The sequence below is a fragment of the Drosophila suzukii genome (assembly GCF_043229965.1).
Source record: "Drosophila suzukii chromosome 2 unlocalized genomic scaffold, CBGP_Dsuzu_IsoJpt1.0 scf_2c, whole genome shotgun sequence".
NCBI classification, from domain to species: Eukaryota; Metazoa; Arthropoda; class Insecta; order Diptera; family Drosophilidae; genus Drosophila; species Drosophila suzukii.
The window spans coordinates 25828743-25855865 of record NW_027255896.1 but is presented as its reverse complement, the minus strand read 5'-3'; the positions used below and the strand labels follow the sequence as shown (position 1 = coordinate 25855865).

At 46.7% G+C, this 27123-nt stretch overlaps 2 protein-coding genes across 2 annotated transcripts; both read right to left on the bottom strand.

The window, feature by feature from the left end:
• Nucleotides 1-5225: 5225 nt before the first annotated feature.
• Nucleotides 5226-8471, bottom strand: LOC139354380 (uncharacterized). The gene is made up of 2 exons (XM_070998604.1): nt 6564-8471; nt 5226-6353 (listed from the first exon to the last, which is right to left on the bottom strand). The coding sequence occupies exons 1-2, from the start codon at nt 8469-8471 to the stop codon at nt 5226-5228; spliced, it is 3036 nt and encodes a 1011-aa protein (XP_070854705.1).
• A 56-nt stretch (nt 8472-8527) lies between these two features.
• LOC139354379 (uncharacterized) lies at nt 8528-10582 on the bottom strand. Its single transcript, XM_070998603.1, has one exon. It carries the CDS (start codon nt 10580-10582, stop codon nt 8528-8530), a length of 2055 nt encoding a protein of 684 aa, XP_070854704.1.
• Between the last annotated feature and the right edge of the window lie 16541 nt (nt 10583-27123).

The window sequence follows — 27123 nt, the reverse complement described above, 5'->3', positions numbered from 1 at the left end:
GTCATAGCCACCCTGTGAGAAGGCTGTGTCTGTCAAGACGTTTCTCGCTTCACCACGAAGCGAACTCTGTAGAATATCTAGTTTTTGACTGGCCGAATATGGTTTATTATGTACCAATTCCACAAAGAGATCATGGAACCGTGGCCAGTCTAGATACTCGCCGTTGAACTCCGGAATGCTAATTGGCGGAAGTGCCAAGTTTAGGCTCATTGGCGAGTCGTTTTCTCGAAGCAGGTTCATTTCGTATTCCTCGTACAATGTGTGGAATTGAGCTAGCTCTGCTTGTGCCAGGGCTGCGGCCCCAGATGTGCTGTCCAATTCGTCGTGGGCTTGCCTCAGCAACGACCAATGGAGATCCAGGTGCCTTTGTAGGGCTGGGGTGACTGTTGGGGCGTTCGAGGCTAATGTTAATGATGACTCCAATTCGTTGCATCTTCTCTGCAACTGTCGGATCACCGTGTCAATTGTGGAATCTCCTTTGACTTGATCTCTTGTTTTGATCTTGATGTTGCCCGAAGTTCGTCTCGGGGCCTTCGGAAGCCCGCTTCCAGTCGGCATGTTGTCCAGAAAGATATTCTGATATTTTTCGACTAGCTCCTTAAGTGCTACTACTCGTGAAGAGTACTCATTTCCAGTGGGTAATGCCGCTTGCTGGACTTCTTCATGTAGGTCGCAAAACTGCTGCCAGAGATCGTTTAACTGATTTAGCTTACCGGAATAATAGCCGTCTCGGTGGCGTCGGTCGGCAGAATCCTTACCATAATTCTTAATGGGCTGTTGGATTTTCCCTTGCAGCTCGTTTTGGGTGTCTAGTAATCGATTGTGTAAATCGATTCTTGTGTGACTTGTTTCCTCTATGAATGAAGTAGACATATTGTGTGTTCCTGTGACGCTGGAAGAAGAAGCGTATCCTGTGACGCTGGAAGAAGAAGGGAATCCTGTGAAGGTGGATGAAGCTGAGTTACTGGGACGCTGGAAGAAGAAGCGTATCCTGTGAAGCTGGATTAAGCTGAAGTTCCTGTGACGCTGGAAGAAGAAGCGTATCCTGTGAAGCTGGATTAAGCTGAGTTCCTGTGACGCTGGAAGAAGAAGCATATCCTGTGAAGCTGGATTAAGCTGAAGTTCCTGTGACGCTGGAAGAAGAAGCGTATCCTGTGAAGCTGGATTAAGCTGAGTTCCGGTGACGCTGGAAGAAGAAGCGTATCCTGTGAAGCTGGATGAAGCTGAGTTCCTGTGACGCTGGAAGAAGAAGCGTATCCTGTGAAGCTGGATGAAGCTGAGTTCCTGTGACGCTGGAAGAAGAAGCGTATCCTGTGAAGCTGGATTAAGCTGAAGTTCCAGTGACGCTGGAAGAAGAAGCGTATCCTGTGAAGCTGGATTAAGCTGAAGTTCCTGTGAAGCTGGAGGAAGAAGCGTATCCTGTGAAGCTGGATGAAGCTGAGTTCCTGTGACGCTGGAAGAAGAAGCGTATCCTGTGAAACTGGATTAAGCTGAAGTTCCTGTGACGCTGGAAGAAGAAGCGTATCCTGTGAAGCTGGATGAAGCTGACGATCCTGTGACGCTGGATGACGAAGCGTATCCTGTGAAGCTGGATGAGCTATGGTTTCCAGGGCGGGTGGATGTGGTGAACTTAACGGGTCTTCTCACCAGTCAGAGGTTCAGCCTTTGGTGGGAAGGGGGTTGCTTGAGTGTGATCCTTTGTTGGTAAAGGATCACGTCGGGGTCACCAATGTTTGTGCCTAACCGAAGTAGACACTTCCGGGTCTCACCGCGGGACAAGGGGGTTGTTGAGGCCAGCGCCACCCTGTCCTCGACTTTACGTAGCACGTCCCGGTTCTAATAAAACTCGCAGGTTAACATATATCCAATTTATTATTCAATATATAACTGCTGGCTGTATGGCGTTACATATAGCCGTGAGACAAAGAAGTAAGGAAACCGCTTTAAAAATAATCGTAGCAGACGGTGGCTAGTGCTGTACTGAATAAGCGCGGGCGAAGTAAGTGCTCGCGTACCCCACAAGTGCGCTTAAAGCTTGTGTTGAACGGTACAATTCCAGCCACTCATCTGCTGATTGGAACATTACAGCGGGCTCATTATATCTGTCTATTGTAACAGATTTCGGCGGCGACAGGGGTAATGAGCACTTGTCGCTGGCACGGGGACGCTTTGCTGGCAGGACGATCACGTCGCGGCAATGGTAGCGATGGTTACTGCGATGCCGGACCACAGGCGATGCGGAACTGCGCTGAGGTTGAGCTAACGTAGGTTAGCTTCTAGTGGAGATAGTATATTACGAGCCCTATTTCCAGAGGTAGGCACGAGGACGCTTTGCTGGCAGGACGATTACGTCGCGGCAATGGTAACGATGGTTACTGCGATGCCGGAGTTATGAGATGCGTTGATAACTGTTTTATTCTTCATTTGGAACATGTTTATATACTACTTGGAACACGGAATATTAGTGTAATGATTAGTGAAGTCCAGAGCAGCTAGAGACTGCTGGTCTAGTTTTCTTCTGATAATAAAACACAGGATTGGATCCCAGGATTTTGTGGTGACATCGAGGTTTTGAAAAGTACTCATTAAGTTTTTGATAGAGTCATGTAAGGCCCTTAGTTGGCGCGAAGAGCCGTCTATTGGCCTATAGTCAATAATTTTTGCTATGGCGGCGAATACTTGTATTTTGCCGTTCTGGTACCTGGCCTTCAATCGCAACCAGGTGTCGTCATAGCCACCCTGTGAGAAGGCTGTGTCTGTCAAGACGTTTCTCGCTTCACCACGAAGCGAACTCTGTAGAATATGTAGTTTTTGACTGGCCGAATATGGTTTATTATGTACCAATTCCACAAAGAGATCATGGCCAGTCTAGATACTCGCCGTTGAACTCCGGAATGCTAACTGGCGGAAGTGCCAAGTTTAGGCTCATTGGCGAGTCGTTTTCTCGAAGCAGGTTCATTTCGTATTCCTCGTACAATGTGTGGAATTGAGCTAGCTCTGCTTGTGCCAGGGCTGCGGCCCCAGATGTGCTGTCCAATTCGTCGTGGGCTTGCCTCAGCAACGACCAATGGAGATCCAGGTGCCTTTGTAGGGCTGGGGTGACTGTTGGGGCGTTCGAGGCTAATGTTAATGATGACTCCAATTCGTTGCATCTTCTCTGCAACTGTCGGATCACCGTGTCAATTGTGGAATCTCCTTTGACTTGATCTCTTGTTTTGATCTTGATGTTGCCCGAAGTTCGTCTCGGGGCCTTCGGAAGCCCGCTTCCAGTCGGCATGTTGTCCAGAAAGATATTCTGATATTTTTCGACTAGCTCCTTAAGTGCTACTACTCGTGAAGAGTACTCATTACCAGTGGGTAATGCCGCTTGCTGGACTTCTTCATGTAGGTCGCAAAACTGCTGCCAGAGATCGTTTAACTGATTTAGCTTACCGGAATAATAGCCGTCTCGGTGGCGTCGGTCGGCAGAATCCTTGCCATAATTCTTAATGGGCTGTTGGATTTTCCCTTGCAGCTCGTTTTGGGTGTCTAGTAATCGATTGTGTAAATCGATTCTTGTGTGACTTGTTTCCTCTATGAATGAAGTAGACATATTGTGTGTTCCTGTGACGCTGGAAGAAGAAGCGTATCCTGTGAAGCTGGATTAAGCTGAAGTTCCTGTGACGCTGGAAGAAGAAGCGTATCCTGTGAAGCTGGATTAAGCTGAGTTCTTGTGACGCTGGAAGAAGAAGCATATCCTGTGAAGCTGGATTAAGCTGAAGTTCCTGTGACGCTGGAAGAAGAAGCGTATCCTGTGAAGCTGAATTAAGCTGAGTTCCTGTGACGCTGGAAGAAGAAGCGTATCCTGTGAAGCTGGATTAAGCTGAAGTTCCTGTGACGCTGGAAGAAGAAGCGTATCCTGTGAAGCTGGATGAAGCTGAGTTCCTGTGACGCTGGAAGAAGAAGCGTATCCTGTGAAGCTGGATTAAGCTGAAGTTCCAGTGATGCTGGAAGAAGAAGCGTATCCTGTGAAGCTGGATTAAGCTGAAGTTCCCGTGAAGCTGGAGGAAGAAGCGTATCCTGTGAAGCTGGATGAAGCTGAGTTCCTGTGACGCTGGAAGAAGAAGCGTATCCTGTGAAACTGGATTAAGCTGAAGTTCCGGTGACGCTGGAAGAAGAAGCGTATCCTGTGAAGCTGGATGAAGCTGAGTTCCTGTGACGCTGGAAGAAGAAGCGTACCCTGTGAAGCTGGATTAAGCTGAAGTTCCTGTGACGCTGAAAGAAGAAACGTATCCTGTGAAGCTGGATTAAGCTGAAGTTCCTGTGACGCTGGAAGAAGAATCGTATCCTGTGAAGCTGGATTAAGCTCAAGTTCCTGTGACGCTGGAAGAAGAAGCGTATCCTGTGAAGCTGGATGAAGCTGAGTTCCTGTGACGCTGGAAGAAGAAGCGTATCCTGTGAAGCTTGATTAAGCTGAAGTTCCTGTGACGCTGGAAGAAGAAGCGTAACCTGTGAAACTGGATTAAGCTGAAGTTCCTGTGACGCTGGAAGAAGAAGCGTATCCTGTGAAGCTAGATTAAGCTGAGTTCCTGTGACGCTGGAAGAAGAAGCGTATCCTGTGAAGCTGGATTAAGCTGAAGTTCCTGTGACGCTGGAAGAAGAATCGTATCCTGTGAAGCTAGATGAAGCAGTCGATCCTGTGACGCCGGATGACGAAGCCTATCCTGTGAAGCTGGATGAGCTATGGTTTCCAGGGCGGGTGGATGTGGTGAACTTAACGGGTCTTCTCACCAGTCAGAGGTTCAGCCTTTGGTGGGAAGGGGGTTGCTTGAGTGTGATCCTTTGTTGGTAAAGGATCACGTCGGGGACACCAATGCTTGTGCCTAACCGAAGTAGACACTTCCGGGTCTCACCGCGGGACAAGGGGGTTGTTGAGGCCAGCGCCACCCTGTCCTCGACTTTACGTAGCACGTCCCGGTTCTAATAAAACTCGCAGGTTAACATATATCCAATTTATTATTCAATATATAACTGCTGGCTGTATGGCGTACCATATAGCCGTGAGACAAAGAAGTAAGGAAACCGCTTTAAAAATAATCGTAGCAGACGGTGGCTAGTGCTGTACTGAATAAGCGCGGGCGAAGTAAGTGCTCGCCCCACAAGTGCGCTTAAAGCTTGTGTTGAACGGTACAATTCCAGCCACTCATCTGCTGATTGGAACATTACAGCGGGCTCATTATATCTGTCTATTGTAACAGATTTCGGCGGCGACATTCTCCCCCCGGAAAACTTGGCTCTCCTGCGTCTGGGTTACCCTCAATCTTGCCGACGTTCAATACAGCCAGCTTCGTTACGGGTCGTCGTAAGATGCCGTGGGCAGTCTTGATCGTAGCGCTTCTTACTTGCTGGTCCTTAGCTAAGACCACATCGGTGACTATTCCTTTCGGCCACGTGTTTCGTGGTAAGTTCTCGTCCAATATGAGGACGACGCTGCCAATCGTTAGAGGTGGCTGCTTGGCGTACCATTTTCCTCGGCGAGCTAAGTCGGGAACATATTCCCTGACCCATCGTTTCCAGAAATGGTCGGCGAATAGTTGAGTCGATTGCCATATGCATCGAACCGAGAGATTGTTGTCGAAGATGGGCTTATATCCGCTTACTGACCCCAGTAGCAAATGATTGGGTGTGATGGCTTCGTCGTCGTTGGTGTCCAGCGATACGAATGTGAGCGGCCTTGAGTTTATTATAAATTCGATCTCCCAAAGTGCGCTTTGTAGACTCTCGCTAGTAAACTTCATCGCTGGGCAGATGGCGGACAGGACCCTTTTTATGGAGCCTATAAGGCGCTCCCATGCTCCCCCCATATGAGGCGCTGCTGGTGGGTTAAAGCTCCACTTAATTGTGTCGAACGATCTGTACACTTCGTCGGGGTCAACCCTTGGAAGCTCCTCGCAGATCACCTTCTCGGAAGCTTTAAAATTAGTGCCGTTGTCCGTGAATATTTTTCTAGGTGTCCCGCGGCGATTGAAGAAGTTGCGGATACACATAATGCATGACGAGGCGTCGAGGGAGTGAGCTAATTCTAGATGCACTGCCTTGACCGTGAGACAGGTAAAGATTACTCCCCATCGTTTCTCCTTCCTCCTGCCAACGGTCACGAGAATTGGTTCAAAGTAATCGATTCCAACGTAGGTAAATGGGCGTTGATAAGCGGCGACTCTAGCAATGGGAAGTTGGGCCATTAGCGGTGGTTTTGGGGAGGCATTATCGTTTCTGCAGCGCTGACATGCTCGTCGGGCTGACTTATATAAAACTCTTAAGCGTGGTATATAATAAATGATATTGATGCAGGCCTCGTGCATGGTGTGGTGCATCTGACGGTGATACCAGTTAACAATTAGGCGTGTTACGTAATGCCCGTAAGGGAGTACTATTTGCTATTGGGGGCACAAGTTTTCAGCTCTCCCTCGGATCCGTAGCAACTGGTCATCATCTAGAAACACATTAAGACAAATTAGTTTTGAATTTGCGTTTAGAGCTTTACCTTTGGAGAGTAAACATATTTCTTTTCGGAACTCTGATACTTGCGCGTAGCGTATCAGTGTTGTTTGAGCGCGGCGTATCATCTCGGCGTTAATGCTCGTAATCGGAGGCGTTTTCCGCGCTGTTGCTTTCAGCTTTTCGATGTATAATATGAACGTTGCTACCGCTCGATATAGTCTCCGCCAGTCGGAAAAGTGTTCTACGTTCACGATGGGGTCCAGTGGTGTAGTAGCGACGAAAAACACCTGCTTCACTTCGATGTTGGTTGGGGCTCCTAGGTCGGTATAGGTGGGCCAACGAGAGCGTTCCTGGAGAAGATACTCCGGGCCATCAAACCACTTATGCATGGAAGTGAAACACGAAGTCTTAGTGGCGATGTCAGCAGGGTTTAAGTCTGATGGCACCCAGTGCCATTGGTCGACATTGTTGAGCTCCAACACTTCTCCTACGCGGTGCATTACGTACTGCTGGAACTTGCGTGGGTCCATTCGCAGCCATTTGAGGACTGTTTTGGAGTCCGTCCAGTAGTAATGGGAGTTAACTGATAGCCGAGAATTTGTTTGAATTGACTGGCTAAGCTTGGCGCCAGTGACTGCTGCCTGTAATTCCATACGGGGGATGGACAGCGGGCTTAGCGGGGCAACTTTAGTTTTGGCTGCTAGCAGGCTAAGATAAACGGAGTTGCCTTGTTGGATGCGAAGATACGAGACTGCTGCATATGCAAGTTCACTTGCGTCTACGAAGGTATGGAGCTGCACGTCATGGATGTCCTCGTTGGTTCTGAAGAAGCATCGCGGAATCTTAACCGTGGCGATTAGGGTTATTGCCTGCTTCCATCGATTCCATCTTGGGAGCAGGCTTTCTGGAATGCAGTCGTCCCAGTCGGTGGGGGTCCGCCACACTTCTTGTAATAATATTTTCAGCTCTATAGTGTAGCAGGCGATGAGGCCAAGGGGGTCGTACATTGACATAAGTACTTGGAGGAGTTCCCGCTTCGAGGGTGCATCGTTTTCAGTCCATATGTCGCGTTTCAGACGGGAGAATTTGAAGATAAACGTTAGGTCGTCCGTTTCCGGGATCCAGTATAGGCCGAGGACTTTCTCGGCGGTGGTGATTTCGACCTCGGTTGACGATGATTTTCCGCCTAGTTTGCCAAGCACAGTCTTCGAGTTCGATGCCCAGTTGCGAATATAGAACCCTCCTGCGGCGTGAATATGGCGAACTTGTGTGGCGATTTCTATCACCTCCTTATTGTCGTTGCCGCTGTAGATAAAGTCGTCGACGTAGTGGTAATTTTTCACGGCTTGTGCGGCGGCTGGATATTGCTGTTGGAACCTGTCAGCGTTTCTGTCCCGTATGAAGTGTGCGATACATGGTGCGCAGTTTATGCCGAATGTGAGCGCTTCCATCGTGTAGACGCTTGGATGGTGTAGTTCGTCATTTTGGTCGTACCAAAGGAAGCGCTGAACATGGGCATCTTCCGGCTTGACTCGAATTTGGTGAAACATCTCCGCGATGTCACCGATGATCGCCACCTTTCCGGCGCGAAATGAGATCAGCAGATCCACCAATGGTTTCAAGAGGTCGGGACCGGCGTGTATGAAGTCGTTCAGGGATTGTCCCCATGACTGCGCCGCTGCATCCCAAACTAGACGAACCCTATTAGGTTTGTTCGGGTGTGTAATTATAAAGGTTGGTAGATACCATACCCTCGCGTGTTCTTCCAATATCTCGGTTGCACTTAGCTTACGGGCATACTTCTTTTGCACGAGATTGTCGATCTCCTTTTGGGTTTGAATCTTTAGTGCTGGTTCCTTGATGAATTTCCGTTGTAGGCACTTCAGTCGTCTAAGGGCGTTTGGGTAACTATCTGGTAGAGCTGCGTTCTCGCTCTTCCACAGCAGTCCAATTTCAAATCTGCCGTCCTCAAATTTGGCTGTCGAGTTCATGATGGCTAGGGCACGGGAGTCAGCTTCAGAATATAGGTGGGCACGTCGAGGAGTCTCTACTGCGAAGGTTTGCTTAATGGCCTCGTGTAAGGCGGTGTAGCTTCGTAGCATCTACACTCATGAATGTTAACGTGTCCCTCTGCGTTAGATCTTTTGCTCGGAGGGATTTGCAACGTCCATCCCAGTCGAGTTTTGGAAGCAATTGGCTGGCGCCACGCTCCCTCCCGGATTCTAAGAGGTACGGCTAGATTCCAGTTATCCGCTCCGACGATTATAGTTGGTCGCAAGTTGGCATATGAGGTAATTGGTAGTCCTTTAAGGTACGGGAACTTCATGGCGAGCTCCTCCATGTTGGCGGACTGTATTGGTAAGTTTAGGCTTCTGACGCTGCGAACGTCTCTCAGTTTAAATTTGGCTCCGTTCTGCGTGTTGATGACACGTAAAGTCGCTGTTTTAGAAGTTTCTTCGACACGGGTTGTATTGTCGGTCCATTTCAGGCAGAGTGGGTGTGGTACGCCTGTCACCCCCAGCTGCTGGAAGATAGTTTCCTCGATCAGCGTTACTGATGATCCTTCGTCTAGAAAGGCAAAGGTGTTAATTTGTTGAGTCTTATAATCGATTTTAATTGGTACGATACGGAAATTAGTTTGATCCGCATGTCTATGGGCGAGAATGTGACCGCTCTCCAGCTCGGGTGCTGTTGGCTGGCGCGGGTGTTCGGAGCGGTAGAGTTGTTCTGCATGCAGTAGGGGATGGTGACGTTCGCGACAGTTGTTTATGTTGCATGTCTTCCTTGAAAGGCACTGGCTGCGGTGCTTGTTGAGGCAATTGAGGCACAAGTGATGGGTGCGGGACACGTCCCATCTTTCTGTCGTGTTCATAGCGGAGAAGTTAGGGCAGGTTTGGATCTTGTGGTCTCCGGCATCGCATACCACGCATTTTCCTCTACAACGAAGTGGCTCCTCACTCGCCGAATGGTAATTAAGGCGTTCGCTGCGCCCGAAGTAAAGTGGGGATGATACTTGACTAGCTGCTTCGGCGATTGTGTACATCCATTCGCTGAATACTTTCACCACCGGCACAGCGGTTTCTTTTGGGTGCATGGCCCATTGCAATTTTAGCTGCGAAGGAAGCTTTTCCACTAGTTCCTGCACAAGGAGTGGGTTGCTCATGTGGGCGACTAGCTCGCAGGCTTCCATCGTTGAATATATGTTTCTTACGCAGAGTGCGTACTCGATCAGAGGTTCTAGTTTGTCCTTTGGAGGCGGCATTTTCCGCGCTTTATCAAGCATTGTCTGAAGTACATGCTCTGGCCGACCGAAACACATTTGAAGTGTCTGTATGATTTCGGGGACCATCGCTGGTAATAGTAACTTACTTTGCACTAGTTCTCGGGCCCTACCTCTTAGGCTTGACTGTAGGCGCATGAGGTTCTCCGCGTTGGTGTAGCCGGCGATCTCTGTGCTAGTTTGAAAACTGCTATAAAATAATGGCCAAGCTTGGGGGTTGCCATCGAATGCTGGCAACTCCCTTGGGATCGCTTGACGAGCGGCAATCTGCGAAGGTGTTGGTATGCCAGAGGTCAGTATTATTTTGTTGGCTGCGTCTGGTCCCACTAATAAGCTCCCTGCGGCTTCGGCTTTCTTTGGTCTGATCAGCTGTTGCTTAACCGGGGACGGACCATGTGAGGTTAGGTTCGATAAACCGCATGGCGTTTGAGCGGGCTTTTCGCCTAAAGCTGATATACCACCCACTGCCATGCTAGTGGTCGTGACCGTCGTCGACGCGGATTGTGTATTTTTGTTAATGTGTTCCAGAGGGGAAGCTTGATATGACGGGTTGTATGGAAGTTTTGCCAATCCGTTTCCTTGCGTCGGTGATGAGGAGGCCTGAGGTTTGTGGAATGACATCGGCATCGTTGGCACCACCTCTGTGACGACGTCGCGTATTATATTCTCGCAGTCACATTGCCAGCTGTGATCATCATCAACGCCCACGCACTCGCTGTGGTACCAGGAGTGGCATTTGCTGCACTGGACCATTCGATCACAATCCTCATGTGCACATCGTTTGCAATGGTACACTCCACTTGATAGGTTGTTGTTATCCATGTTGGGAATTGATGTAGGGCAGTTCCCCGAATATTGTTATTTTCACTTGGACGGGGCTAATGGACTATTAAGTCGGGCACCACGTGATCCGCGTGATTAGTTACGTAATTTATTACGATTATTTTTAAAGATTGTTGAGGCCAGCGCCACCCTGTCCTCGACTTTACGTAGCACGTCCCGGTTCTAATTAAAATTTGCAGGTTAACATATATCCAATTTATTATTCAATATATAACTGCTGGCTGTATGGCGTTACATATAGCCGTGAGACAAAGAAGTAAGGAAACCGCTTTAAAAATAATCGTAGCAGACGGTGGCTAGTGCTGTACTGAATAAGCGCGGGCGAAGTAAGTGCTCGCGTACCCCACAAGTGCGCTTAAAGCTTGTGTTGAACGGTACAATTCCAGCCACTCATCTGCTGATTGGAACATTACAGCGGGCTCATTATATCTGTCTATTGTAACAGATTTCGGCGGCGACAGGGGTAATGAGCACTTGTCGCTGGCACGGGGACGCTTTGCTGGCAGGACGATCACGTCGCGGCAATGGTAGCGATGGTTACTGCGATGCCGGACCACAGGCGATGCGGAACTGCGCTGAGGTTGAGCTAACGTGGGTTAGCTTCTAGTGGAGATAGTATACTACGAGCCCTATTTCCAGAGGTAGGCACGAGGACGCTTTGCTGGCAGGACGATTACGTCGCGGCAATGGTAACGATGGTTACTGCGATGCCGGACCACAGGCGATGCGGAACTGCGCTAAGGTTGAGCTAACGTAGGTTAGCTACTAGTGGAGATAGTATATTACGAGCCCTATTCCCAGAGGTAGGAAGTAGAACCGCGGAGTTATGAGATGCGTTGATAACTGTTTTATTCTTCATTTGGAACATGTTTATATACTACTTGGAACACGGAATATTAGTGTAATGATTAGTGAAGTCCAGAGCAGCTAGAGACTGCTGGTCTAGTTTTCTTCTGATAATAAAACACAGGATTGGATCCCAGGATTTTGTGGTGACATCGAGGTTTTGAAAAGTACTCATTAAGTTTTTGTCATAGAGTCATGTAAGGCCCTTAGTTGGCGCGAAGAGCCGTCTATTGGCCTATAGTCAATAATTTTTGCTATGGCGGCGAATACTTGTATTTTGCCGTTCTGGTACCTGGCCTTCAATCGCAACCAGGTGTCGTCATAGCCACCCTGTGAGAAGGCTGTGTCTGTCAAGACGTTTCTCGCTTCACCACGAAGCGAACTCTGTAGAATATGTAGTTTTTGACTGGCCGAATATGGTTTATTATGTACCAATTCCACAAAGAGATCATGGCCAGTCTAGATACTCGCCGTTGAACTCCGGAATGCTAACTGGCGGAAGTGCCAAGTTTAGGCTCATTGGCGAGTCGTTTTCTCGAATCAGGTTCATTTCGTATTCCTCGTATAATGTGTGGAGTTGAGCTAGCTCTGCTTCTGCCAGGGCTGCGGCCCAAGGTGTGCTGTCCAATTCGTCGTGGGCTTGCCTCAGCAACGCCCAATGGAGATCCAGGTGCCTTTGTATGGCTGGGGTGACGGTTGGGGCGTTCGAGGCTAATGTTAATGATGACTCCAATTCGTTGCATCTTCTCTGCAACTGTCGGATCACCGTGTCGATTGTGGAATCTCCTTTGACTTGATCTCTTGTTTTGATCTTGATGTTGGCCGAAGTTCGTCTCGGGGCCTTCGGAAGCCCGCTTCCAGTCGGCATGTTGTCCAGAAAGATATTCTGATATTTTTCGACTAGCTCCTTAAGTGCTACTACTCGTGAAGAGTACTCATTTCCAGTGGGTAATGCCGCTTGCTGGACCTCTTCATGTAGGTCGCAAAACTGCTGCCAGAGATCGTTTAACTGATTAAGCTTACCGGAATAATAGCCGTCTCGGTGGCGTCGGTCGGCAGAATCCTTGCCATAATTCTTAATGGGCTGGTGGATTTTCCCTTGCAGCTCGTTTTGGGTGTCTAGTAATCGATTGTGTAAATCGATTCTTGTGTGACTTGTTTCCTCTATGAATGAAGTAGACATATTGTGTGTTCCTGTGACGCTGGAAGAAGAAGCGTATCCTGTGACGCTGGAAGAAGAAGCGAATCCTGTGAAGCTGGATGAAGCTGAGTTCCTGTGACGCTGGAAGAAGAAGCGTATCCTGTGAAGCTGGATTAAGCTGAAGTTCCTATGACGCTGGAAGAAGAAGCGTATCCTGTGAAGCTGGATTAAGCTGAGTTCTTGTGACGCTGGAAGAAGAAGCATATCCTGTGAAGCTGGATTAAGCTGAAGTTCCTGTGACGCTGGAAGAAGAAGCGTATCCTGTGAAGCTGAATTAAGCTGAGTTCCTGTGACGCTGGAAGAAGAAGCGTATCCTGTGAAGCTGGATTAAGCTGAAGTTCCTGTGACGCTGGAAGAAGAAGCGTATCCTGTGAAGCTGGATGAAGCTGAGTTCCTGTGACGCTGGAAGAAGAAGCGTATCCTGTGAAGCTGGATTAAGCTGAAGTTCCAGTGATGCTGGAAGAAGAAGCGTATCCTGTAAAGCTGGATTAAGCTGAAGTTCCTGTGAAGCTGGAGGAAGAAGCGTATCCTGTGAAGCTGGATGAAGCTGAGTTCCTGTGACGCTGGAAGAAGAAGCGTATCCTGTGAAACTGGATTAAGCTGAAGTTCCGGTGACGCTGGAAGAAGAAGCGTATCCTGTGAAGCTGGATGAAGCTGAAGTTCCTGTGACGCTGGAAAAGGAAGCGTATCCTGTGACGCTGGAAGAAGAAGCGAATCCTGTGAAGCTGGATGAAGCTGAGTTCCTGTGACACTGGAAGAAGAAGCGTATCCTGTGAAGCTGGATTAAGCTGAAGTTCCTGTGACGCTGGAAGAAGAAGCGTATCCTGTGAAGCTGGATTAAGCTGAGTTCTTGTGACGCTGGAAGAAGAAGCATATCCTGTGAAGCTGGATTAAGCTGAAGTTCCTGTGACGCTGGAAGAAGAAGCGTATCCTGTGAAGCTGAATTAAGCTGAGTTCCTGTGACGCTGGAAGAAGAAGCGTATCCTGTGAAGCTGGATTAAGCTGAAGTTCCTGTGACGCTGGAAGAAGAAGCGTATCCTGTGAAGCTGGATGAAGCTGAGTTCCTGTGACGCTGGAAGAAGAAGCGTATCCTGTGAAGCTGGATTAAGCTGAAGTTCCAGTGATGCTGGAAGAAGAAGCGTATCCTGTGAAGCTGGATTAAGCTGAAGTTCCTGTGAAGCTGGAGGAAGAAGCGTATCCTGTGAAGCTGGATGAAGCTGAGTTCCTGTGACGCTGGAAGAAGAAGCGTATCCTGTGAAACTGGATTAAGCTGAAGTTCCGGTGACGCTGGAAGAAGAAGCGTATCCTGTGAAGCTGGATGAAGCTGACGATCCTGTGACGCTGGATGACGAAGCGTATCCTGTGAAGCTGGGTGAGCAATGGTTTCCAGGGCGGGTGGATGTGGTGAACTTAACGGGTCTTCTCACCAGTCAGAGCTTCAGCCTTTGGTTGGAAGCGGGTTGCTTGAGTGTGATCCTTTGTTGGTAAAGGATCACGTCGGGGTCACCAATGTTTGTGCCTAACCGAAGTAGACACTTCCGGGTCTCACCGCGGGACAAGGGGGTAATGAGCACTTGTCGCTGGCACGGGGACGCTTTGCTGGCAGGACGATCACGTCGCGGCAATGGTAACGATGGTTACTGCGATGCCGGACCACAGGCGATGCGGAACTGCGCTGAGGTTGAGCTAACGTAGGTTAGCTACTAGTGGAGATAGTATATTACGAGCCCTATTCCCAGAGGTAGGAAGTAGAACCGCGGAGTTATGAGATGCGTTGATAACTGTTTTATTCTTCATTTGGAACATGTTTATATACTACTTGGAACACGGAATATTAGTGTAATGATTAGTGAAGTCCAGAGCAGCTAGAGACTGCTGGTCTAGTTTTCTTCTGATAATAAAACACAGGATTGGATCCCAGGATTTTGTGGTGACATCGAGGTTTTGAAAAGTACTCATTAAGTTTTTGATAGAGTCATGTAAGGCCCTTAGTTGGCGCGAAGAGCCGTCTATTGGCCTATAGTCAATAATTTTTGCTATGGCGGCGAATACTAGTATTTTGCCGTTCTGGTACCTGGCCTTCAATCGCAACCAGGTGTCGTCATAGCCACCCTGTGAGAAGGCTGTGTCTGTCAAGACGTTTCTCGCTTCACCACGAAGCGAACTCTGTAGAATATGTAGTTTTTGACTGGCCGAATATGGTTTATTATGTACCAACTCCACAAAGAGATCATGGATCCGTGGCCAGTCTTGATACTCGCCGTTGAACTCCGGAATGCTAACTGGCGGAAGTGCCAAGATTAGGCTCATTGGCGAGTCGTTTTCTCGAATCAGGTTAATTTCGTATTCCTCGGATAATGTGTGGAATTGAGCTAGCTCTGCTTCTGCCAGGGCTGCGGCCCAAGGTGTGCTGTCCAATTCGTCGTGGGCTTGCCTCAGCAACGCCCAATGGAGATCAAGGTGCCTTTGTATGGCTGGGGTGACGGTTGGGGCGTTCGAGGCTAATGTTAATGATGACTTCAATTCGTTGCATCTTCTCTGCAACTGTCGGATCACCGTGTCAATTGTGGAATCTCCTTTGACTTGATCTCTTGTTTTGATCTTGATTTTGGCCGAAGTTCGTCTCGGGGCCCTTGGAAGCCCGCTTCCAGTCGGCATGTTGTCCAGAAAGATATTCTGATATTTTTCGTCTATCTCCTTAAGTGCTATTACTCGTGAAGAGTACTCACTTCCAGTGGGTAATGCCGCTTGCTGGACTTCTTCATGTAGGTCGCAAAACTGCTGCCAGAGATCGTTTAACTGATTTAGCTTACCGGAATAATAGCCGTCTCGGTGGCGTAGGTCGGCAGAATCCTTGCCATAATTCTTAATGGGCTGTTGGATTTTCCCTTGCAGCTCGTTTTGGGTGTCTAGTAATCGATTGTGTAAATCGATTCTTGTGTGACTTGTTTCCTCTATGAATGAAGTAGACATATTGTGTGTTCCTGTGACGCTGGAAGAAGAAGCGTATCCTGTGAAGGTGGATTAAGCTGAAGTTCCTGTGACGCTGGAAGAAGAAGCGTATCCTGTGAAGCTGGATGAAGCTGAGTTCCTGTGACGCTGGAAGAAGAAGCGTACCCTGTGAAGCTGGATTAAGCTGAAGTTCCTGTGACGCTGAAAGAAGAAACGTATCCTGTGACGCTGGAAGAAGAAGCGTACCCTGTGAAGCTGGATTAAGCTGAAGTTCCTGTGACGCTGAAAGAAGAAACGTATCCTGTGAAGCTGGATTAAGCTGAAGTTCCTGTGACGCTGGAAGAAGAATCGTATCCTGTTAACCTGGATTAAGCTCAAGTTCCTGTGACGCTGGAAGAAGAAGCGTATCCTGTGAAGCTGGATGAAGCTGAGTTCCTGTGACGCTGGAAGAAGAAGCGTATCCTGTGAAGCTGGATTAAGCTGAAGTTCCTGTGACGCTGGAAGAAGAAGCGTAACCTGTGAAACTGGATTAAGCTGAAGTTCCTGTGACGCTGGAAGAAGAAGCGTATCCTGTGAAGCTAGATTAAGCTGAGTTCCTGTGACGCTGGAAGAAGAAGCGTATCCTGTGAAGCTGAATTAAGCTGATGTTCCTGTGACGCTGGAAGAAAAATCGTATCCTGTGAAGCTGGATGAAGCTGTCGATCCTGTGACGCCGGATGACGAAGCGTATCCTGTGAAGCTGGATGAGCTATGGTTTCCAGGGCGGGGGGATGTGGTGAACTTAACGGGTCTTCTCACCAGTCAGAGGTTCAGCCTTTGGTGGGAAGGGGGTTGCTTGAGTGTGATCCTTTGTTGGTAAAGGATCACGTCGGGGTCACCAATGTTTGTGCCTAACCGAAGTAGACACTTCCGGGTCTCACCGCGGGACAAGGGGGTAATGAGCACTTGTCGCTGGCACGGGGACGCTTTGCTGGCAGGACGATCACGGCAATGGTAACGATGGTTACTGCGATGCCGGACCACAGGCGATGCGGAACTGCGCTGATGTTGATCTAACGTAGGTTAGCTACTAGTGGAGAAAGTATATTACGAGCCCTATTCCCAGAGGTAGGAAGTAGAACAGCGGAGTTATGAGATGCGTTGATAACTGTTTTATTCTGCATTTGGAACATGTTTTTATACTACTTGAAACACGGAAGTTTAGTGTAATGATTAGTAAAGTGAGCTATATTCTAAATTAGGTCAGGGAATTATGATTATGGTAGCAGTTTGCATAGTTGGCTTTGCGTAGTTGGCTGACACTGCAAAATGTGCTGACTGCATTGGCGGGTCAGTGGGCCGTTCAGTCGGTAAGAAGGTGAGTTAGTGAGACATATAATAGCTGATCAGCAATTTTCATATGCAGTGGGTGCTACTGAGCGCCTAGTACTGTTCCCAACTTGGCTACTGCTTGATTTGTTGGGTGTGGTCATGTTGAGCACCTTTGGGTACGAACACTTTGTATTGCAAGTGATTGTGTGTGCACACACTTATTGCGCAGTTGTGAATTTAAATCAAATTTTTTTCCCAAAGCATACTGTTATCGCACACACAGCTGGTATAAATTTAAATCACATTTTTTTATTCGTTATCACACACAACCTAAAAAAAAAAATTCAGCAAGCCACCTACTCAAGTACAAAAAATTTAGCGTGGGGGTAGAAGAACAAAATAAATTATTTTTTTTTTCATTGGATGCAGTTATCACACATACGGTGTTCAAAGGCATATCAAAGCGATTGTGAGAACTAATATTGCATCCTCATGCAATCAATCAGAAAAAATTCTCAATAATTAGCGCTCGGCAGCCAAATTCAAAGGCAGTTCATAATTGACTTACATTGCCTAAGTACGTGAACAATATTACCCAACATCCAGACTTAGAACCAAAACTAAGCAAGCAAAAATCATGGAGTCCCAAACAAAAACCCAAACGATCAAATTCAAGAAAGTATTAGTAGGAGCAGAAGAAGCACCCGGTTCACCCGGTTGGATTAGCAAAAACCCCGAAAATGCTTCGATGCGGCAGTTGTAAATGCGTGTGTTACAACACCCCCAATTACGTAAGCTCAGAAGAAGAAGAAAAAGACAACGATGTCTTCCCGATCTTAACTCAAATTCCTGAGGACACCATTGAGGATGATAACGTAGGTCTCCACCATAACCATACTTGCTGCGCCTAAACAATAAAAAAAAACATAAAAAAAAGAATGTAAAATTACAATTTATTCTTCATCTCTTTTTTTATTTATATTTTCTAATCAAAAAAAAATAAAGGACCCCAAAACGCAAGTTTCTAAATCTAACATTGATGGTGAAGGTGCTGGTACTGAAGATGGTACTGCTGCTGGTGCTGGTGCTGCTGCTGCTGAAAAGGAAGATCCGCGACCCAACAAGATGCTTAGATCCACCATTGTTAACTCTCTTGCTAAACGAGCATCTAAAAACATTGAGAACGTTGTTGCTGTTGCCGATAAAGAAGTTCAAGAATTAAAGGACGAAATTGAAGAATTTCGCAGGGACTACGATGATGTAATATCTAGCAGCGACCTGAGGACCTTACGCACCATAAAAAAACTGTTGACAGTAGGAACAGTACTGACGCCAGGAGACTACAGAGCCTTACGTCCCATCAGGGGGCAATTCATGTGGGGAGCCTTTAACCTAATGCAACGCTATCGCTTTTTGCGCGAAAACTTGACAAAAATCATAAAATTATTATTGAAGATGATGACGACATTTACGGTACGAGTTACAGATTAAAAAAGAAATGAGCAGTTACGAGGTAGAAACCTGTGTCAATACAGATGATGTTGACGAATTAAAAAAAGAAATAGACGAATTTTGTATTGAGATGAGGATATTCTACCAGACTTTGAACTAAGGACCTTACGAAACATGAGGAAATTAGTGAAGATGTCGCGCAACATTAGAAAACGCTTTAAAGTAGGAGTTTATATATTAATGCAACGGTATCAGAATTTGGGTGAGAGACTTGATAGATGGTAATAATTATATACACATATATAACCTATATTTATATATATCAATAAAAAAAAATTATTTACTCCTCAAAATAGAATCTCTTAATGTACAACGTTCTCATTTCAGCTTGCAGTCACAAAAACAAAAAAAAAATATATATTATGTGAGAACTATACACTGTTAAAAAAAAAAAAAAAAAAAAAATTGATTGTTTCTGTGCAACGATCTATGGTCTATATTAATATTCACATAGTATGGCACTATAGCGTTGGACAGAAACAATATCTAATACCTTCAACGATCGTGTGTGTGTGTGTGTGTGTGTGTGTGACTTGAGTTGAAGAGTATATTTTTTATGTGTCGAGGAAGAAGACCTGCTATATTTAATAGATCTTTTTACGCGATCAGAAAGAAATATATTTTTAAAAACCATCAAAAATGCGGAGAAAGTGACGTGAAAAAATGAGTATTTTTTTTTGTGTCGCGGAAAAATATTTGTTATATATTTAATAAAATAAATCTTTCCGCGACAGCAAAATAAAGTATATTTCTAAAGCCTTCAACAATAGTGTGTAGAAAAAAAAAGTGAAGTGTGTGATAAAAGAGTAATTTATTTTTGTGCCGCGGAAATAGATTTTCTATTTATTTTATAGAAGAACTCTTTCCGCGATAACAAAAAAAATATATTTCTAAAGCCTTAAATAAAAGTGTGTAGAAAAAAAAGTGAAGTGTGTGATAAAAGAGTATATTGTTTGATGCTATCATGGAAAAAAATATCTGGTATATTTAATAGATGTTTTACCCATGATTACAACAAAAAATATATTTTTTAAGCCTTCAAAAATGCGGAGAAAGTGAAGTGAGATAAAAAGTATATTGTTTTACTGTTATTGTGAGGAAAAATCTAATATGTTTAATTGATCTTTCGTCACGATGACGTCAAAAATATATTTAAAGCCTTTCAAAAATGTGGAGAAAATAAAGTGAGATAAAAAAAAAGTATAATGTTTTCTATGGCTTGTAAAATTTTTGTACTACATTAATATTCGCATAGTAGAATATTTTGCGAACCAAAGAAAATAATATACGAGTACACACACACACACAACCTTCAAACGAGAGTGAGAGGACAAGTGAGTTTTGGCGCTATCGAGAGTGAGAGTACGATGACAAGTCCGATGACAAGCGGGAGGGGGAAGTAGGAGAGGAGTGAGCGCGGTCGCAAAGTCCGCGGACAAGCGGGAGGGGAAGTGGGAGGGGGAGTGAGCGCGGTCGCAAAGTCCGCGGACAAGCGGGAGGGTGAGTTGGAGGGGGAGTGAGCGCGGCCCGCAGAGTGTTCCACAACATTCCAGAACACTCCAGCACACTCCAGAACACCCCCGCCCAGCAACAACAACAACTTCCGCTCGCGATAAGCGCTTACACCAGCGATAACAATTCTGCTCCAGAACATACAACGCAAAATTGGTCCAGAACATACAATCCAAAATTGGTCCAGAACATACATATTCATCCTACTGACTTATATACTACCTGCAAAAGATATAAGTTTTTTGGGAAAGTTTCAGCCCGATAGCTTTAAAACTGAGAGACTAGTTTGCGTAGAAACGGACGGACAGACGGACATGGCTAGATCGACTCGTCTAGTGATGCTGATCAAGAATTCTCCGTCTCCTTCACTGCGTTGCAAACTACTGACTGAAATCATTATACCCTCTGCCAGGGTATAAAAATGTTATTTCCAAGGAAAGGAGGTAATACGTCAAAAAACAACAAAGATATAATTTTTTTTTACATTTTTTTCCTAATATTCCTATATGATATAGTTGTTCGATCCGGCTGGTTCCGACTTATATACTACCTGCAAAAGATATAAGACTTTAGGGAAAGTTTCAGCCCGATAGCTTTAAAACTGAGAGGCTAGTTTGCGTAGAAACGGACGGACAGACGGACATGGCTAGATCGACTCGTCTAGTGATGCTGATCAAGAATATATATACTTTATGGGGTCGGAAACGTCTCCTTAACTGCGTTGCAAACTTCTGACTGAAATCATTATACCCTCTGCAAGGGTATAAAAACACCGAAGCTATAATTTATTTCATATTATTTTCCCACCAATTTTGCGATCGTTCCTATCGCAGCTATATGATATAGTCGTCCGATTTTGATAAAATTTAATTCGAAATTCAGACTGAATTAATTAATGATATTTCCAAGCGTAGAAGGTTATATGTTAAAAAACACCGAAGCTATAATTTGTTTCATATTATTTTCCCGCCGATTTTACGATCGTTCCTATGGCAGCTATATGATATAGTAGTCCGATTTTGATAAAATTTAATTCGAAATTCAGAACTAATTAAAAAATGTTATTTCCAAGCGTAGGAGGTTATATGTTAGGGAACACCGAAGCTATAATTTGTTTCATATTATTTTCCCACCAATTTTACGATCGTTCCTATGGCAGCTATATGATATAGTCGTCCGATTTTGATAAAAGTTAATTCGAAATTCAAAACTAATTAAAAAATGTTATTTCCAAGGAAAGGAGGTAATATGTTAAAAAACACCAAAAATATTGTTTAGGTTAGGTTAGAGCGGCTGCCAAATCATTGACACACTTAGTCCTTAAAAGGTCCATTGTGGTACCGCGTGGATCTGTATCCCCTTTCCTAAAAATCTACTGCCTTTATTGCAGCTGGCTTAGCATAATTCCCATCCGGTTGCTTTAATGAATTTTATTATTCGTTTTAGGCTTATGTTCGCCAGTCCAGATAGACTGCTCATGAAGGGATTCCCTAAGTGGTGCAGTCTAGATCTGCTCAGGGCCGGGCAGGAGCAGAACAGGTGTTCCACCGTTTCCTCTTGCTCCTCGTCCCTGCAGCTTCTGCAGAAATCGTTTCGGGGCGTGCCCAATCTGCTTGCGTGTGTGCCAACCAACCAGTGGCCTGTTAACACTCGTATTACCATTCCGCACTCGGTACGGTTTAGTCTTAATAGTTCCGAAGTTCTCTTCGCGTCAATGATTGGCCATGTCTGACGAGAGATGCGACAGTGCTTAACATGTGTCCATGCTAGGCTCGCAAGTTTCTTATATTGGTTTTTAATGTTAAGCTTGCAGGTGGCCATCGGTATACCAATGTTCTCCATGTCCGGAAGGAGAGGAACGGTAGTGCCATGCCTGGCCAGCTCATCTGCAATACAATTGCCTGTAATGTTCCGGTGACCCGGGACCCATATCAGGTAAATTTTAAACTGCAGAGCCATCTCGTGCAGAGATTTGCGGCAGTTTAATATGGTGTGGGAGTTTGTATTGGTCGAGATAATCGACCTGATAGCCGCCTGACTATCACTATAGATGTTAATCAGTTTATTCTGACAGTTTGTATCGTTCAGAAGCATCAAAGCTTCAATTATGGCAAATACTTCCGCCTGGAAGACACTACAGTGATCCGGAAGTCTGAAGGATTTCCTGATATTAAGTTGTTCGGAGTATATACCTCCTCCGACTTGATTATTTAATTTTGAGCCGTCAGTGTAGAAATTGACTGCCTCTGTGGGGCCCGGCTGGCCTTGCTCCCAGTCTTCTCTGGTTGGGTGCAGTGCTTCAAAGGGGGTGTGGATGTATTCAATAGGTTTGCATAGATCTGTACTGGGTGGGATCATTGTGTCATGCTGGAGTATCCTGGAATGACCGTATATTTGGGGTTTTCACTGCCCTAAGTCCCTCATCCGTACCGCAGCTATCTTAGCTCGTTCCATGGCGGCTAAGTCCAGACTTGGAAGGTTCAGAATAGCATTTAGCGCCTCGTTGGGGGTGGTGCGAAGGGCTCCGCTTATGCATAAGGATGCCATTCGTTGTACCTTGTTTAGGTTTGTTGTGGTTGTCTGCTTCATTAGCGCGGGCCACCATATTGACACTCTGTAGAGCAGAATAGGCTTAACTATCGCTGTGTGTATCCAGTTGACGATTTTTGGGGACATGCCCCATTTCGTTCCGATGGCCTTTTTGCAGGAGTAGAGGGCAATTGTTGCCTTCCTCGTTCTCTCTTGGCTGTTTAGTCTCCATGTCAGACGCTTATCTAATACTAACCCCAAATACCTGGCGTTGTCACTGAAGGAGAGAGAGCAGTTATTTAATATAGGTGGGTTTAGTTGCGGAATCTTGTATGATTTTGTAAACAGCACCAGTTCCGTTTTCGAGGGGTTTACCCCTAGACCTCTTTCTGTTGTCCAGTCAGAGAGTATTTTAAGTTTGGCGGTCATTAGATCGCATAGTGTCTGAGGAAATTTTCCTGAGAAAATAATGGCTACATCGTCCGCATATGCCATAACCTTGCATCCACCCCCTTCCATGTAGCACAACAGCTTATTTACTGCGATGTTCCATAGCAGGGGGAGAGTACACCACCCTGAGGGGTTCCCCTGTTCACGAACCTTGTTTGTGTTGAGATTCCTAGGGTGGAGGTTACCATTCTGCTCGTCAGCAATTTATGGATTAACTCCACGACTTGGATCTTAACACCCAGGTCGGTGAGGGATTCGGTTATGGCTGTAGGAAGAACATTTTTGAAAGCGCCCTCTATGTCCAGAAATGCAGCAAGTGCGTATTCCTTGTGATTGAGTGACTTTTCGATTTGGCTGACTACCGCGTGTAGAGCTGATTCGGTGGACTTGCCTTTTGAATGTGCATGCTGCGCTGCTGATAACTGTTTCGAGTCCATGACTGACCTGATGTGCAGTCCAATCAGTCGCTTAAAGCTCTTAAGGAGAAAGGATGTCAGACTTATGGGCCTAAAATCTTTCGTCATCATGTGCGAGGCTTTGCCCGCTTTGGGTATAAAGACTACCTTTGTTTCCCTCCATGTTGATGGCAACGTTCCTATCCTAAAAATGGTACGGAAAACTGTCTTTAGCCAGTTGATGGCAAGATGACCTGCGTGTTGGATGTGCGCAGGTGAGAGATGATCGGGTCCTGGTGATTTGAAGGGTTTGAAGCTGTTTATGGCCCAACTTATGTTGCGTTCGGAAAGAAGCGTTTCCAAGTCAATGCTTAGACCTGCATGATTTTCTGGGAGACGTTCTACCGGAAGACTACCCGGAAAGTGGGTGTCTAGTAGTAGGCTTAGGGACTCCTCACTAGAGTCTGTCCACGAGCCATCTGGTTTTTGAAGGTACCCGAAGGAGGGGGTTGTTTTGGAGAGGATCTTCCTAAGCCGAGCTGCATCGGCTGTTTTCTCTATGTTTGAGCAGAAGGTCTGTTAAGCTGATCTTTTTTCTTTCCTTATGGCCTTCTTGTAGGAGGCTAGTTCTAACTTGTACTGTTGCCATTTTAGATCCTCATTTCCTGCTTTTGCCCTGTTAAAAAGGGTTCTGCAACTGGATCTGAGTTCTGAAAGTTTCTGTGTCCACCAAGGAGGCTTTTTGGTTCCTCGCGGTTTGCGTTTAGGGTGGGCTGCTTCGAAAGCCGAGTTGCAGGCATTCGTGAACATTCCTACTATGATATCAAGACTGAGTATATCACTGTTGTCATTTGGGGGTTCTATTGGAAGAATGTTTAGTAGGGCTTCCCTATAAGCGCGCCAGTTGGTACGTCTAAGGTTGACGAATTCAGCTGGAGTAGTAGGGTCTAGTGATAAAGTGGTTTCTATAAATCTATGGTCAGAAAAAGAGTGTTCGTTTGAGACTTCCCAGTTTCTGACTGCTTCTAGCAGATTACCTGACACCATGGTAAGGTCAATGACTGTTTGGCTATTTTTTGTGATAAAGGTGGGGGTATTACCCCTGTTGCATAGAAATAGATTTGAGCCAAGGTTGAAGTTAAAAAGAGACTCACCCCTGTTGTTGCTTGTTGGGCTTCCCCACTGAGTGTGGTCAGCGTTTGCGTCGCAGCCGATTACCAGTCCTATTTTGAGCGCCTCGCTATCTTTGACCAGTGTCCGGACAAGCTCGTCTGGGGGGTCTTCCTTCTCGAAGGCCATGTAAGCTGAAGCCACACTGATTGTAGCCGCTGGAAGCTCCAGACTTGCTACGGTGTTGTCTCCGTTGCTGTAATTATGAATCAGAAATATGCTAAGGTGCCTTTTGGCTAAAATGCAGGTTCGAATTTTACCTTCTTTTGGATCAAGCAGCAGCTTGAAATCTTTGGTACCCAGTCCAGCAACCTTGCCTCCTACCAACCAAGGCTCCTGTATGAGTACTAGGTCTGCCCCGCCGTCAGGCAGGCGGAGCAGGAGGGCAGCCGACGCTGCTTTACTGTGATGGAGGTTCACTTGCAGTAGTCTTAGCGACATTTGCTGAGTTCCCCTCCACCTCTGTGACGTCCGCTTCCTGGCTGCCGCTGAGGTCGCCGTCGTCTTCGTCCGCCGGATTCATCGCCTGCATCCTTCTGCTTAGGGACGCGTCGGTTGAGTAGCCATCTTCCGGTTCTTCATCTCCAGGAGCCTCTATCTCCTCGGTCGGGTCCTCCTTCGAGTTAGAGTCTCCCTTATAGACTTTGATGCGGATGGCACTGAATCCGAAGTTCAGCTCCCCGTGAGCGGCCTCTATTGGGGATACTGACTCCTTATTCAGTACCACGATGGCCTGGCTGATCTGCCCCTCGTGAGGTTCCACCTTTACGACTTTCCAGTCGTGAGGGGGCAAATTGGGGTTGCATCTTTGCAACATAAAGAGGATGTCCTCCGGTGCTTTGATAGACGACGGCAGCCATATCCTCGCTCGTGGTCTGCTGTGGACGTCGCACCAATCTAGTGCAACGATTTCCGCCCCAGGATACACCTCTCCGAACTCTCTCTCTCTGACTGTCGCAAGACACCACCTTGACGCTGCCCTGGAACCAGCCTGCGTCCTTGCAACATGCCGTCGGTTGGGGGAAATCCCGGAGCAAAGCCATGCAGATGACCGCTAGCTGCTCCTCGACCGCCTTCCACTGGTTTCTTGGGATCCGGCCTCCGGGGTTTCCCTTGTCAACCAGTCCAATCAGAACCTTGTCCCGCGCTATCTCCGCAAATGACAGGTTCTGTCGGACCCTAGATCTCTTTGCCGCAGGTCCAGGCAACTCCAGAGATCGTTGTCTCTTTGGCTGTGCACTTACAGCATTAGGCTTCTCTTGCCCGTAGTTGGGGAGCACCGTCTTCGCCCATTCCACCTTCTTCAGCCATTCGGCTGAGGGGTTGGCAATCTTGCTCCTGTTATGTGAGCGGAGTGTCTGCGCGGCAGTCCGCTTCTCCGCATAGGTGAATTTATTTTGCTCGGTGGTTGGAGCGACCGTCTTAGTCATACCTCCTGCAGTTTTTGGCGCCGGCGAGCACTTTGCAGAGGTTCTGGCGGCCGACTGTCTTCCACCTATCACCCCCAGTTTGGGGTGGGGCCCTTTTGGGATAGCCCCCGAGCTGGTGCCAGCACAGGCGGAGCCAACGCTCGCAGATCCTGTCGCACCCACCTTCTCCTCCGTCACGGGTTTCTTAGGAGTGCCCGACTCCATTGTGTTTTTATTTTTATTTCTGTTGGCATTCATATTTGATTCCCACGAGTTGCGGAGAAAGGGAAGGTCCACCCGGGCAGAGATCCGCGATGCCCGGGTAAGGCGATAAATAGAGCAGGGGGCCGCCATCTCCCTGAGCCCAGCGTTAGAGACTGAGCTAGTTTTTAACCCGGGCCCTCAGCCAAGCTGACTCTCGGCACGGTCCGATTTACACCTTAGTCCGGCCCTGAGTGAGATTTTGTGCGGCTGAACAATTCGCATCGACGGTACTGCCGCTAAACAGCGACAGATACCCGCTGGCTGTCCGGGGCTGTTTATTACAGAGGTTTCGGTCTGACGGAATCCGATTGACCTAGCCTACTGCAATTCACAGCTGGCCTTATAGGCCATTCGCTATCCGCTCCAGCTAGGCGTCCTCGGAACCATCTCACAAGTTCCTTGGACCAAGCACCAAAAATATAATTTTTTTACATTTTTTTTCCGATTAGTCCTATGGGAGCTATAAGATATAGTAGTCCAATCCGGCTGGCTCCGACTTATTTACTACATCCAAAAGATATAATACTTGTGCGAAAGTTTCAGCCCGATAGGTTTAAAACTGAGAGACTAGTTTGTCTAGTTTGTCGTCTAGTGATGCTGATCAAGAATATATATACTTTATGGGGTCGGAAACGTCTCCTTCACTGCGTTGCAAACTTCTGACTGAAATCATTATACCCTCTGCAAGGGTATAAAAATAATAAAATCCACCAAACGACACAACAAAGTGACAGTGATCGTTAATAACAATTGAATGGAAATTAATAAATGAAATAGTCCATTTAAAGGTGAATTTAAAGCAAAGGTGGACCAAAGTCTTAAACCAAAAAAATACAAGAACACAAGTGGGCGTGGCAAACTTTTTTTTGGGTCAATCTATAGGTTTTGATGAGAACTATACGTTTCAGTTTGTTGGAGCGGGGTGGCTTGATCGTTGAAAATAATTGAAGCCCCAAGATCGAAAGGTAC